The sequence below is a fragment of the Heloderma suspectum genome, chromosome 2 (genome assembly GCF_057233095.1).
Source record: "Heloderma suspectum isolate Gila_16-S chromosome 2, 16-S_ref, whole genome shotgun sequence".
Taxonomy (NCBI): domain Eukaryota; kingdom Metazoa; phylum Chordata; class Lepidosauria; order Squamata; family Helodermatidae; genus Heloderma; species Heloderma suspectum.
In genome coordinates this window covers 323,731,590-323,746,339 of record NC_139459.1, presented here as the reverse complement: position 1 = coordinate 323,746,339, position 14,750 = coordinate 323,731,590, and the positions used below count along the sequence as shown (strand labels likewise).

At 40.2% G+C, this 14,750-nt stretch overlaps 1 protein-coding gene across 49 annotated transcripts in view; it reads right to left on the bottom strand.

The window, feature by feature from the left end:
* The window catches only part of FOXP1 (forkhead box P1), a 724,900-nt gene that overhangs the window by 113,264 nt on the left and 596,886 nt on the right, over window positions 1-14,750 (bottom strand). For all 49 annotated transcript variants that reach the window (XM_084840386.1, XM_084840360.1, XM_084840382.1 and 46 more), the window contains one exon: window positions 9,078-9,282. In XM_084840386.1, the coding sequence (XP_084696512.1) occupies window positions 9,078-9,282 (205 nt within the window). The remainder of the gene's footprint in view (window positions 1-9,077; window positions 9,283-14,750) is intronic.

Here is a 14,750-nt window from a genome sequence, read left to right as displayed (position 1 = left end):
AGGCTGCTGTTCTCATCACCTTGCTCATGTTCAGGGCAAACCTTTGAAGTGGGGAGCTTTTTCTATCCACAGAGGCTCTCTGTGCAATGTAAAACCCTGGTAAAATCAGGCTTCCATATCATGTGGGGAGCCTCCACAGATGAAAGAGGATCCCTGCTTCGGAGGTTCGCCCTGAACACAAGGTGGGTCACTTGATGGGGGCAGAGTGGAGCTAGCATGCTCAGTCTTGCCCTCCCTTCTCATATGCTGTGGTAAGTAATGGTTAGAACACCTGATTAAAAGGAATTAAACCAGGGACATCAGGGGGGAAAAACCTGTGGGCCTCCAGGTGTTCTGGCCTACAGCTCCCATCAGCCCTAGCCAGCACAGCCAATGGTGAAGGATGATGGGATCTGAAGACTAAAATATCTGGAGGGTCACACGTTGCCCACTCCTGGGCAAAAGTATATGGACAGACGTGTTCAAGGACTGGGGGGAAGGGCATACATTTGCTGCCTGGCCAGTTATTGATTTCCTGATTCTCAGTCTGTAAAATGGGAACAACAGTGACAAAGAAGTGGTGTAGATTAGAATTATCAGCTATGAATTCACAATTAGGAAGGTCCCTGATAATGTTACTTCAGGATGAAATTATCAATGGAGAATACAGTATACCGGGAAAACACAATTTGTATACTGCCTACCAACGTTTCCAAAGTTTTATTTACTTGAAATAAAATTGAATTATTTTTTAAAAATTGAATTTATATATTTAAGGTTCAGAATCAGTTAAATAAAATAGAAATAAAAAATAATTAAAATTAAACTCATTCAAATTTCCACTCATATTCAAAATAATCTTGCAAAGTAACTGCTCCTTTTTTTCTTTTTCTTTTTTAAGACTACTAAAAATTTGCTCCTGCTTCTCAGAAATCTGAACTATTTTCCAGCCCTCTTTGTTCAGGAGAAGCTGCATATTCTGGTAAGGTGACTCGAATTTAAGTTTGCTTCATCCCCCACCAAAACTGGACCTTATAGCCATAAAATTAAACCAGCTCGCTGCCTTGTGGAATTCTTTCACTCATTTCAAACATACACACACACACACCTTATACCCTAGAGCCTTTTCTTTCTACTGTTCATATGCTGCCTGAATACTCAGCGGTATAGGCAAATACACAGCTAAACAAGCAGAGTTTTTATGTGTCATGTGACATCTAGGCAGGCACCACATTGCCTGACAAGACAGCAACAGAAATCTTAAGTGCCTCAGTCGGCATTCTTCAGAGTGTACTTGCCTGCTCTTCTTATGGACAAAAACGTAATTCAATCACACTGCTGCAAACTGATGCCAACCTCAAAAACACCAAAGAGAAGGGAAGTAACCTACAACCCATGCCCTCTTTAACACTGAGCCATCCATCTTTTAAGATTTTGATGGATTTGAACAGGATTGTTAAGAATCATTCTACTGAACACTGTAATCAATGCTACAGCAGTGCACATGCATGAATTTCATTAGAGGCTAAGCCTGCTTCTCTATTTTTTTAGTCTAACAGGATACACACTTATGCCAGGTTTGTTTTCTTTCTAAGCTAATTAAGCCACCATATTGTAGTGTATCCAACTGCAAGGTGGCATTTATATTTTAAAAGGAAGAACATGTTTTAAAGGCATAATGTAAGGGGCAGTATTTCTTCTCGAGTTTTAAGGTTCACAAAACAAGTCAAAGAAACACAAGCAATTTCCTTGGGTTCAAAACTGAACACGTAACGTGAGGGTGTTGCACCTCTTTCAGTGCAAGAGCCAAATTCGATTTCAGAGAAACTTTTGGGAGCCACATTCCAGTGGCGGGTGGGGCTGAAGGCAAAACGAGGTGAGACCAGAGGCAAAAGGGCAGGGCCAAAATACAAAAATGCCAGCATATTTTAGCTTACATCTCTCCCTGCCAGTAACTAAGCCTTAGGAGAGGCATTTCAGCCTTTTAGAAGGGGGAGGGCGGGGGGAGCAGTGCAAAAGCTGGGCAACAACCAAAGAAGTGGTACTTGTGAAAAGGGGGTGGGGCACAGGAAGGAAGCATAGCCATTTGGGGGATACCGGAGGGCCAAATTGGGTTCAACATTGGCCAGATCGTACCTGTGGGGCTGAGGCTCTGCACCACTGATGTAATGGGTCTACTGAATAACTGAAAATAAACGTATCTGGCAATACGATGTTGATCATACACCACCAAAATGGGAGAAGAGTTCACTAAAAGCAAACCCAAGAAGCCATTAATGCTTGTTTTGCAATTCTGCAAGAGTACACACAGAACTTGCACTGAACCATTGGACTGGAATGCACCTGAAGGCCAACACAGACAATTTTCTACTTCAATCACACTTATTCTGTCCATGCACTGTCTACAATCCAACTCCTCTATGTATGAAGGCCTGGTCATGTTGAGTCTCTGCACAGGACTGGAAGACAACTATGGCAACTGATAAATGAGGGTAAGAGGAGTAAAGACCAACCTGCCCCTCCTCCAAGCCAATGATGCCTGTAACTGTGATCCTCCCCTGAGCACTTCCAGCAATGAGATACCCCTCTTCCTGGTACAAATAACTTGCATAAGACAGCACTGTTAAATAGTTCTGCTGAGTCAGAAGGGAGGGCAAAGTCTAGGAAGCAAGGAAAAGAAGCCATGTCAGCCTATCATTTCCTCCTCCACTTTCCATGGCAACATATTCTGCCCACGGTCTTGAGGAGGACTGACCTTTGGCAAATCACAGATTAATTTTCATCACCATGGTGAGGTGTTCCACAAGCAGAAAGCTAATAAGATGTCCAACATCCTAGACATTTAGAACACACAACACAACTTGTAACATAATCCCAAAGGGCCAAACTATAGGTCCTTCTGCACATGTTCTGGAGGAAGGCAAACACCACACCAGATTTGTTCTTTATTATTTACTTATTGTTTATTATTATCATTTATATAACACCTTATTTGCTAAAAAGCCATCAAGGTGGTGTGCAGAGATTTAAAAGAATTACATCTTAAAACAATAAAACAAGAACATTCAAAACAGTAAAACATTAAAACAACGACAATGTTTTAAAAGCTAGATTAAAAGGATGTGTTTTCACACCCTTTCTGAAAGCCAAGAGAGTAGGGTCCAATTGTAGTTCTTGATGGCATACATTCCATAGTTTGGGAGCGACATAGGAGAAAGCCCTTTCATGTGTGCCCAACAAACAGACCTCTGTGGGAAATGGTGCCCTCAAAAGGGTCTCTCCTATCTTAATACCCAGGCAGGTTCATAACAAGATACATGGTTTCTTAAGACAGTCTTATGTGTTAACTACCCCTACATGTGGGAAACCACTTTCCAACTCAAAATATGATAGTCTAGTTTTTAAAAAAAAAAATGCAAAAATGTTTTTGACCCTTGTACACATGCACTATGCTCAATGTCCTGTTAGTTGTGCTAAGGGAGGATTGTTACTGTAGACATGTAGCTTGAGCACACAGAATTATGCACACCATGGAAGAATGTGGGTGGGTATAGAATGTGAGCAAACAGACGTACATATAACAGGAGATCCAAATGCTGTCCATTATTCAAATCTAGTAGAGAAAGACCAGCTCAACTGTGAGGTCTTTACTCTTAAATTCAACACACACAAAAACATACACTCAGAATTAATTATGATTCTCTCTCCCCTTTTGCTATATGTTGGAAGAAGCCAAGACAGTTTTTAATGCATCTCATCCTCCACCAAAACCCTGTCTTCTGGTACTACAGCGAACATATTTCATTTGACAGACATGCACAAATGTACACCAACAAAAACAGGACAAAGTCCTCCCTGCCTAAGTAACAGACACCATATATGATAATATCTCCATTTAAAAAATGTTCTTAAGTATTTTACATTGATACATGACAGCTTTGTTTTCTTCATGCAAGAAAGGCACAAGATGTGCTTTATATGCTTGCCTTACCAACATTCTTTCAAATCACTTGACTAGGAAAAATTTGGGCAGGAAAAACAACAGCAACAAACCTTACTCACCTACAAATAAGCTAGTGAAGTAAAACAATTAATTCACTGTCAATTATTACCTTATATTTTATTTAATTTATTTATTTATTATTATTATTAAATTTATTAATCGCTCATCTGGCTGGTCACCAAGCCACTCTGGGCGATGTACAACATACAATAAAACAGTTTAAAACAATAAAATTCTACAATAAAAACATTTTCTAAAATACCCTAACACACCCCAAATGCCTGCCTGAACAACCACGTTTTTAATGCACAACGGAAGCTCATTAAAGAGGGGGCATGGCGGAGTTCCCTAGGGAGGGAGTTCCACAGAGTGGGGGCCACCACAGAAAAGGCCCTCTCCCTCGTCCCCACCAGTCTAGCTGTCCTGGCTGATGGGACAGAGAGAAGGCCATCCGAGGCTGATCTTGTTAAGCGGCCTGTCTGGTGCTGCTGGAGGCGCTCCTTAAGATAGGCTGGGCCGGAACCATATATGATTTCAAAGAAAACAAGATCCTTCTCAGTATTGACATGTACCCCTGTCTTCCTTGGTAGACCCTAAACAATAATGGCCTGGATCTTAAGGACTAAGCAGCAGGCTCCGCTGGCCACTTGTCCTGAAAGCAGGGCTCTCCCACCCACCCAGACTGACATGCCATCTCCGAAGCTCTGAGTAACTTTTTGCAACACTATCTCATAAAGCACAAGGAGCTGCAATTAGAATAAAAGTCCAAGTAAGAAAACAACAACAACACAGCAGTGCTTGTGCATTCCTGGCATTCCCCTGTAATGATAGAGAAAATCATAGTTCAGAAAAAAGAAATCGGGAGGATGCAATCCCAATATATGCCTATATAGCATTCTAATAATAAAAATTCACAAAAGGCACACCAAAGATTCAACTATTGGGATCCATGGGTTGTATCCAGTGGTGTCCTCTACTCTTGGAAGGCTCTTTGATCCATGGAGGCTTCCATCAGCAGAAGGGAGAGGGAATTCCCCCTTCCTTCTGCAGCCAGCTGCACCCTCTTAAATTTGCTTCAGAGGGTTGGGGGACCCCTCAGAACAGTGTGGGAGGTGATGTGCAATTGCTGGATCAAAGAATCTTCTATCAGTGGAGGGTCACCACTGGATATGTTCCCATATTGCCTTTCTTTTTCTTTTTTTTAAATGAGCTCAACAGACCTTATTTCAAAGGAATACAGATTACAAATGTGACACGTTTGGGGCATATAATTTAGTGTGAAATTTTTTAAAAAGGTAAAGGTAAAGGTGTCCCCAACCAGTTGTGTCCGACTCTAGGGTGTGGTGCTCATCTCCATTTCTAAGCCGAAGAGCCAGCGCTGTCCGAAGACGCTTCCATGGTCATGTGGCCAGCATGACTGAACACCGAGGTGCACGGAACGCTGTTACCTTTCCTGCTGAAGCGGTACCTATTTATCTACTTGCAATTTCTTGCTTTCGAACTGCTAGGTTGGCAGAAGCTGGGACTGAAGACGGGAGCTCACTCCGTCACGCAGCACTCGGGTTTCGAACTGCTGTCCTGCCGACCTTCCGGTCTGCAGTTCAGCGTCTTAACCACTAAGCCACCGCGGCCCCTAAGCCACTTTAAATAAAAACTTTAAATAAAAATGTACTATTCCAGTATGTTTTGCGCATTAGAGCATGAACTGACAAACAATGATGAAAATACAATTATTTCAAACAAAAAAATAATAAGGTACAGTCAGGGCCAGAAATATTGGAACGATAACTGTTTTGATGGTTGGCCTTTGTACACCACCACATTGAAGTTGAAAGGAAACACACCCAGATGGGAGCGAAGTCAGGACTTTCAGCTGTAATTTAAGGGGTTTGACAAGAGTGGGGCACTAACCATTCAGGAAGGACAGCCAGTGGCATACACCCCCCCCCATCGTTGGTGGCTCGTAAGTAACGGAACAAACCAACATCATTTCAAACTTAAGGATCGCCTTTAATACCTGGATGAAAATCCTTTGCACTCAATGACTGCCTGAAGTCTGGAACCCATGGACATGAACAAAGGCTGAGTTTCCTCCCTCGAGATGCTTTGCCAGGCCTTTCCTGCAGCTGCCTTCAGCTGCTGCTTGTTTGTGGGTCTTTCTGCCTTCAGGCTTGTCTTCAGTAAGTGAAAAGCATGCTCTATTGGGTGGAGATCAGGTGACTGACTTGGCCATTGAAGTATATGCCACTTCTTTGCCTGGAGAAACTCTTGGGTAGCTTTTGCTGTATGTTTGGGGTCATTATCCATCTGCAATATGACACGGCGTCCTATCAGTTTGGCAGCATTCGGCTGAATCTGAGCAGAAAGTATAGCCCTATACACTTCAGAAGTCATCCTGCTGCTTTTATCAGCAGTCAGGTCATCGATAAACACCAGTGACCCGGTTCCATTGGCAGCCATACATGCCCATGCCATAACACTGCCTCCACCATGTTTGACAGATGATGTGGCACGCTTTGGATCATGAGCTGTTCCTTTCCTTCTCCATACTTTTCTCTTCCCATCATTCTGGTACAAGTTAATCTTGGTTTCATCAGTCCAAAGAATCTTATTCCAGAACTGGGCAGGCTTTTTTTAGGTGTTTGCTGGCAAAGGCTAATCTGGCCTGTCTGTTCTTGAGCGTTACCAGTGGTTTGCACCTTGTTGTGAAACCTCTGTATTTACATTCATAAAGCCGTCTCTTGACTGTAGATGTTGACAATGACATGCCTACCTCCTCAAGAGCGTTCTTGACCTGGCTAGATCTTGTGAAAGGGTTCCTCTTCACCATGAGCAGAATTCTGCAGTCATCCACTTTAGTTGCCTTCCGTCGTCTTCCAGGCCTTTTGCTGTTGCTGAGCTTGCCAGTTAATTCCTTCTTTTTCAGGATGTTCCAAACTGTTGTGTTGGCCACTCCTAATGTTTTTGCTATCTTTCTGATGGGTTTATGTTGTTTCCTCAGCCTGATGATGGCCTCCTTCACTCGCATGGACACCTCTTTGGACCTCATGTTGGGAGTTCCAGTGAACAGCTACCAAATGCAAATGTAACACTCAGAACCACCTCCAGGCCTTTTATCTGCTTGCTTGGTCATGGGGTACCCAGGAAACAGGCCACACCTGGCCATGCAGCTGCTTGTCAGCCATATGTTCCATTACTTATGAGCCACCAACGATGGGTGTGTGTGTGTATGGCACTGGCTGTCCTTGCTGAATGGTTAGTGCCCCACTTTTGTCAAACCCCTTGAATTACAGCTGAAAGTCCTGACTTCGTTATCCTTGTTCCAATATTTCTGGCCCTGAGTGTAGTTGCACTTCTTAAATGACTGCTTTTTTCTAAAGAAAGTTCAACAAAAAGATTCAACAACATTGCCCATGCCATTTAATTAAGTTTTAGTTAAGTCCTCTGTTACAAAACTAACTCTGTGACTGTGTTTGCATGCAACACTAAGCCAGAATTCTGGAGAATCCTGGTTCATAAGCTGCATGCTAGTGCACACTGCCTGTTATCTCCTGGTTCTCTCCTCCCATCAGTGGAAATTGCTTAATCAGGAATTGAAAGCTTAGCATGTCTCCTGGCTTCTCATGTCAAAACAAACCAGAATCGTAAACCAAGAACAAACATAGTTTGCGATTCTGACTTGAATGAGGCGGAATAAGCCACGAGTCCCAGTTTGGATGACATGCTAAGCTTTAGTTGTGACTGTTCACACAACATGCTATCCCACACTCAGTGATTAAGTGTGGGTTCTTTTGAACCATGGGTTGTTTGTTGAACCATGGGTTAGCGTGTTGCACTGAATGCAGCAGTTTTCCACAGGTTGGACTATTGTGTTGTCTGAACACAGCCACGGTGGGTTATTAACCATCCTGAACAACCCATCAACAAACCATCGGTTCTCAAGGCGGCCTGTTTGAGAAAATATGCCACACTGCATGGTTAACAAACCACCCTGGCTGTATTCAGACAACATGATAACCCATGGTTCAACGAACAACCCACCGTTCAAAACAATCCACACTCAATCACTGAGTGTGGGATAGTGTGTTGTGTGAACAGTCCCAATGCCAGGTTATTATAGCTACTACTGCTGGTGGAGCAGCTGAGTGATCAGGCTGCACACATGAGCATACAGCTTGTGAACAATCGTTAAGTGAGAACACAGCCTATATGCATGGAAGCTCACTGGGTGACTTTGGGCGAGTCACAGACTCTCAGCCCAACCTACCTCACAAGGTTGTTGTAAGGATGCAACAGAGAGGAGGAGGATAATGTAAGCTGCCTTGGGTTCCTTGCAATAGGAAAAAAGGCGGGATATAAATGCAATAATAAAAAAAATAAAATAATCAAATACAAAACATACCTCTGAAGAAGCAGCTTTCCATGTCCCAGAGGGAACAATGGGGTTATGACAACATACAACTTGCATAATGATACAAATGTTTGGTTCACACAACACAACACATGGTTTGTCTACATAGGCAGTCACAACAGTATCTAAATAGACATGGATAACTGTAGCAGCAATTGCATATACTGCAGCAATTCCCATTCTAGTCATGTGAATACAGGATCACCTGATGATCACTTTTTAAAAGGAACACATTAAACTATAAAGAAAGCATGCACGTGCATGTGAGTCAGAACTCACCAAGAGGTCCAAAAAACATATTTTGTAAACCAGCCCGAATACACAACAGATTAGTGACTTTTTAAAAAGTAGTGGCAATTTGCAGTATTCCTCATGTCTTTGGGGATAGCAGCAGTAACATTAATTCAACATTGGGAAAAAGTTAATTCTTATCTTATATGCATCAAGACCATATTCAAAAGGTCCCTGAATTAATACTTTGAGCACATCATCATGCAACAAATCTGCTATGCCCATTTTTCCCCCTTGTCTTTGTCTACTGTCACATATGTATGTATGTATGTATGTATGTAAAATTAGGATCTCAGAAAAACAAGCAAGGTTGCCTTTAAGCAACCCACGCAACAGCAACAAAACATATTGCTGCTCTGGACAGATTTAAGGAGAAATTCTAATAGCACTTACCTCTCCCTTTTAGGAGTGTGGACTGACAGTTGTCCATTTGTTGAGGCATGAGGGTTTATTATTAAGGAGGTCTTAGAAGAGGCTGAGGAGGAGATACATGTTGTTGACAAGTCCAAGCTGCTGTGGTTGTTGCTTGCAGCTTCCTCTGCTGTGTGAGAACCAGTCACTTCTTTCCAGAGCTGCTGTAGTTCAGTTGGAATCATGCCTGAAACAAAATTGAATAATTAAAATCAATTAACAGCTAATTTAGCCATCTTCAAACAGTAATTAAAATCAAAGTCAGCAAACAAAACCTAGTATGGGAGGTTATTTTTTCAAATCTTAAGAACCACACATGCACCCCTGAAATGCAGCAATATTAATAATGTCTCTCAGTCAATATTGTTAGGCTGCATAGTCATGGTAAGCTGGAGGCTGTGGTGGACAACATGGAGATCCTAATGTACTTGTGTTGCTACTCAGTATATTGAAAACCAAAACACCATCATCATCATCACCATCATATTTTTCTAATCCTCATGTTTGCAGAGATATAGTTGAAGATGTGAAAGCAAAAACATTGAAGAATCAGATACAAGTAAGGAAAATAAGTTTAATACTCCTCCCCCTCCCCTGCCTTCGTTATTCATCACTCACTGTGATTAACTTTCACATGTAAGAGTAACTGTTTCTAGTACTGCAGAGGTAAGTCCAACATTCCCACTGACCAGGGATGACTGGAGGCTTGAGTGGGACCTCAATACAATGGACCAGACCATTCAACAGATTGTCACTCCAGGGAATTGTAGGAAACTAATGTGGATGCTTGCAGACACAGCTGCCTGATATAAAAGGCGTGGGGCAGGCGGGGGCACTGAAGGGAGCCCCTAACTCTGAGACCCCAGCAGCTGCCCTGGGATGCCAGGTGCTGATGTTAGGCCTGCCAAGGACTTCAGCTTGGTCTCTTTTATATTTATGGAAATATGGACATTGTGTTGACTAGATGCAGACACTCTTCACCTTGATGTTTGAACAAGCTGTCCCATAAGAACAATAATCTTTTAAAAAAATGTTTTTGAGTGTGTGAATTCAGAAGCTATCAGGGGTATAATAATACACTTTCCTAGGGTGCAAAAGGGAGCACTTTGTATGCTAACGGTTCATACATACAGCCTGAACAGGCAGGAAACTGCACCACCTTGTGATACAATTCCTACTGGACACAGATTGAGGGTGCAGTACAGTGGGTAGACTCCACATATATGCCAAGTTCATTCCAGTGAAATAAGAGAGCTTGCAAATATTTCCGGCTGAGATGCAGAAAAGCTGCCACCAGAGTAAATAATATTGGGACTAGTTGAATCACTGGTCAGCTTTAGCATGACACAGCTTCTTGTTTATCCTTAAAGACCCATTATTTATCACCAATGGTATTTGGATCTTAATATATAAACAACATTTCATGCTTTATGTTAAGCTGTCTATCACCAAACATAACATTTAATTCGACAAGATTTTCTGGGGAAAAACGTGTTGTGGAAAGAACATTTCCATACTGATAGAGCCATTCTCTTAGTCCCCATGGAAAATAAAGTTCCAATTGAGGTTTCACTTGCACGATTTATGCTGCTAAACAATTCCTAGTTGTATTCTGAAGATGAAAAATCTAAATGAATGGTATTTCACTTTCTGAAAGACTGTGGATAAATGTTAACCTCTCCTTAGAAGCAAGGAAGGTCTTCAAAATAAATGTATTCATCTGTATTATGACAACATGAACCATAATGTGACTAATTTTGTGCTTAAATTGTAAATGATGACAAATAGCTTTGTTATTAAATACAGTTTTTATTAATCACTTTTAGACATAAATTATGAATTCACATTGTCTTCATGAAATGCTTTTCAAATTTTAACAGTCAAATTGATTATACTATGATTATTTCATTAACACACCTATCTTTCTCATTAATTTTGGTTTCTAGCACTGCTCACTTAATTGATGGATGTGTCTAGTGAGAAAAAAAAACACCCTGCAAGTTTCTATACAAGTAACACTATTATTATTACTGTCATTTCTTGATCAGTGCTAATGAGCCATTGGAAGTGAAATGAAAACATTTAAAAATTTAATTTTTTAAAAAAAGAAATGTTTCTTAACTAGATAAAAATGGATAGGCAATTTTAGGAGATTCTTACATTGTTCAACTAAAGTGAACTTGAAAAAAATTCAACAGGCTAAACAGAAGTTATGATCTTACACATTGCTCAAAATGGCACATCTCATCAATTCCATCTTCCGAAGAGATTACAGACTAATTTGACATCATATACCACTTTCGCAAACAAAAATCTAAAAGAAGGTCGTCGTACCATTGTAGACCGGCAAGGGGATCTGGGGTAACCAGAAATTTAAGTAAGTACTGAAACCAGGTAGAAACAGTAAGGTTTTCAAAAATAAATCAATTTCTTATCAATAACTGGAAGTTCAGGGGCCAATGGATCCAATGCTTTGTTTTGGGCTTCTGTACTCTGTTATCCTTGCAGTGATTTGGAGTGGAGGGGTGGGGGGATGGGGATCTGCCATTTTCAAAATATACATCCATGTCTGAAACAGACATGTCTCTTACCAAACCTAAAGCATTAAAATAAAGGCAGTATGCATTATATTCATTTGAAACACATAATAAAAAATGCCAAGGTCTAAATTTAATTTATTTTTGTCATTTAGAATACAATGGCTAGATAATCATCTCAACGTGATCAGCCAAACATCTTTACTTTGCTAAACTGTTAAAGATTTTAATTATGCTAGCTTTGGAGAGCACTGGTCTAATGAGGCGATAGACTCCAGAGAATCTAAGTGGTTAAGAACTGTGAAATGAGTCTGATAGGATTTTTTTTATATTCACCATGGATCGTTTGCATATCAAAGAGGAGTAAATTATTGCACGACAGACCAATAACCTTCTCCGCCTTTCTGAGAGTAGCATTAACAAAAACATTTGGTCGTTGCTAGTGGGCTGTCTAAAAAAATTACAAAAATGCTTTAAGGGTCTGCAATTAGTATATATTCTAAAAGATGCTTCAATTTATACATTAAGTGATCAGATAGTCTTAAGATACATCTACTGCTATACAGCCATTTCTTTCTCCTTTCATAAAATCAAATGCCAATTATATTTTTATGGATTTTGTCCCATATGAGCATTTAGTTATTAGACATATTCAATTATTACTTGTCCCCTGAAATTAAACCTCTGAGGCAATTCAAACAAAGGGAAAGGTCATGACACAATCCTGTGTCTTGTTTAGCTGCAACTGGACTATTATTTTCAAACACCTAGCAAAGTGACAGTGTGGGATGTATTTTTAGCTAACATGCTTGACAGGACTGTCTCCACACTAACAATTACCTGTGAATATGACTGACCCTTTCACCACTGTTTACTCAGCTGAAACAATAGTGAATGCACTTGTCTGTTGATGGGAACTTATTGATATTAGAACACATAAGTCAACATAATTTTTATTTTGGGGATCTACTAATATGAGAAAAAGACTTTTGCTATCATCATTTTCATCCTCATCGTCATCATCACCTTGATCAATTGTGAGATCTTCATATAAACAACTCTAGATGTTAAAAGTAAGGTATTTCTATGTTGCTGCCTTATTTTTTCAGCTTAGAAGATAAAAAAAAATCTCTACAATTGCACAAAGCCTCTCAATATATCAAGGGCAAAAGGGTGAATTAACAAGTTGCAAACCTATGGCAGGGTTTATCTAAACCTACTACAAAAGTGTAATTAAATAACATTAATGAGGACTACCTCTGTGTACAAAATAATGTGAAGAAAGCCCAAAATTTTTATATAAAAGGCAGACAAATTGTTTGTAAAAGCACCTGGGGCAGTTCGTTGACATGACCATTACAGATCAGATAGAATTAGGCAACAGAAGCCAATTATGATGTCATAGAGACCTAAGTGACATACATCAGTGCTTCAAAAATTATGACAACATTATTATGAGATGTTTAGCAAGTAATTTGTTTTGCTTTTAGCACTAGCTCCATAGATAATTATATTTGATAACTGAGAGCGCAAAAAGTTAGAGCAACTGGTTAAGCGCCTCCGAAGGTTTATTAAATAGGGTGGCCCTCTGCTAATGGCACAGTATAAATGTTAAAATCACATTAAACCCACCAACACTTGAATAACAGTCACTTTAATATTGGAGAGAACCACCTTTTTATTCTTGCTTCTAAAATTGTGCCAGCAATTTGTCATGTACAAACTGAGGGTGGAGACCTATAGCTATCTTATTCTACCACAGCGACAGGAGCGCAATAAATATACCAACCCTACAAATATTTCCTTAGAAGCAAGTTCCACTGACATTACTATCAGACCATAGTCTTCTTTTTTTGGTACCTACCAGGAATATGAAAGTTTCTTCCCTAGGTTTACATTTTGTAGCCTGCTTCTAGACAGCTAGGTCTAGTTGCCGGAAATGCTTCTGAAATGTGGTTTGTTTTATCACTGCTTCTGAGTACAGACGTAATGCCTAGATCATTTATGTCTTTGAGTGGAAAAGCAAGAATGATCAAACAAATTATATAACGGAGTATATGCTATTTTATGCAAGACAATAGACAAAGGATTGTTTAAAACTTTAAAAATGTTTGTTTCAAGGAGTAATTCCAAAACCAAAACAAGGAGGTAGCAACTGCTTTAATAGGATGTATTTTAACCACATGTGTACCTTCAATAAGTAAAGGTTCTTTCTGTACTTTACAACTGTTGTCAGTTATGAACAGGGTGTCTATAATTTAAGTGTTCATTGCCAATTATTATTACAAACCGGGGCTCTCACACTCTTCTTTGCTGTATTTCTTTTTCCTAGGAGAAGTATCTTCTTCATTATAAAAGAAAATGCAGGCACAGGCGTAAAAAATGTATGTTGTGGGGACAGTTGACAGATTACTGTTCATGGAACTCGATTTCGCAACCCAAGGTATTCACTGGCTCAAAGGCAACTAGAGTTGCTCAACCTCTTTTTGTCCTTGTACCTCCATACCCAGGTGACCATGTTCAAGCAAGCAGAAAGTTGATTTAAACCTCATAATGACATCAGTTTTAAGCCATCCGATCTCTCCTTCGATAAAGAAAAGAAAATGTACTGTATTTTGACCTGCCTTAATTCTCAAGTTACATTTTCTCCCTTCTTCCCCGTAACCCAATGAAATCATAAGAGATCAAGAAGGGGATAAATAAATAAATAATTCTATCCACTGACCAATCAAACCTCCCTTTGTTTATGTTTCCCCGATCTCTGGTGCTCATCCCATTTTAAATATGCCCCTTCCTAATGTTGTGGGAACTAATAGTTATACTGCACTGTGAAGCCTATCAATCAGTGTCATGACTGCTGAATTACCTACTGGTGTCTCTGATGTGTTGCTGCACAGATTACACTTCATGCATCACCACATTCATTTCTTTCACATTACACATGAGCGTGTCTTGTCACTGCCCAATTGCCCTCTTTTGGACAGCTTAACTGATGTACTATACAATGAACCTCACCAAGCCAAGTTAATAGTATACGAACTGTAGGGGAAAAATTAGGAAGGCAGAGCCCAGAGTCTACTGGGTGGGTATGTAAGAACAGCTTGTGATGTTTCTTACC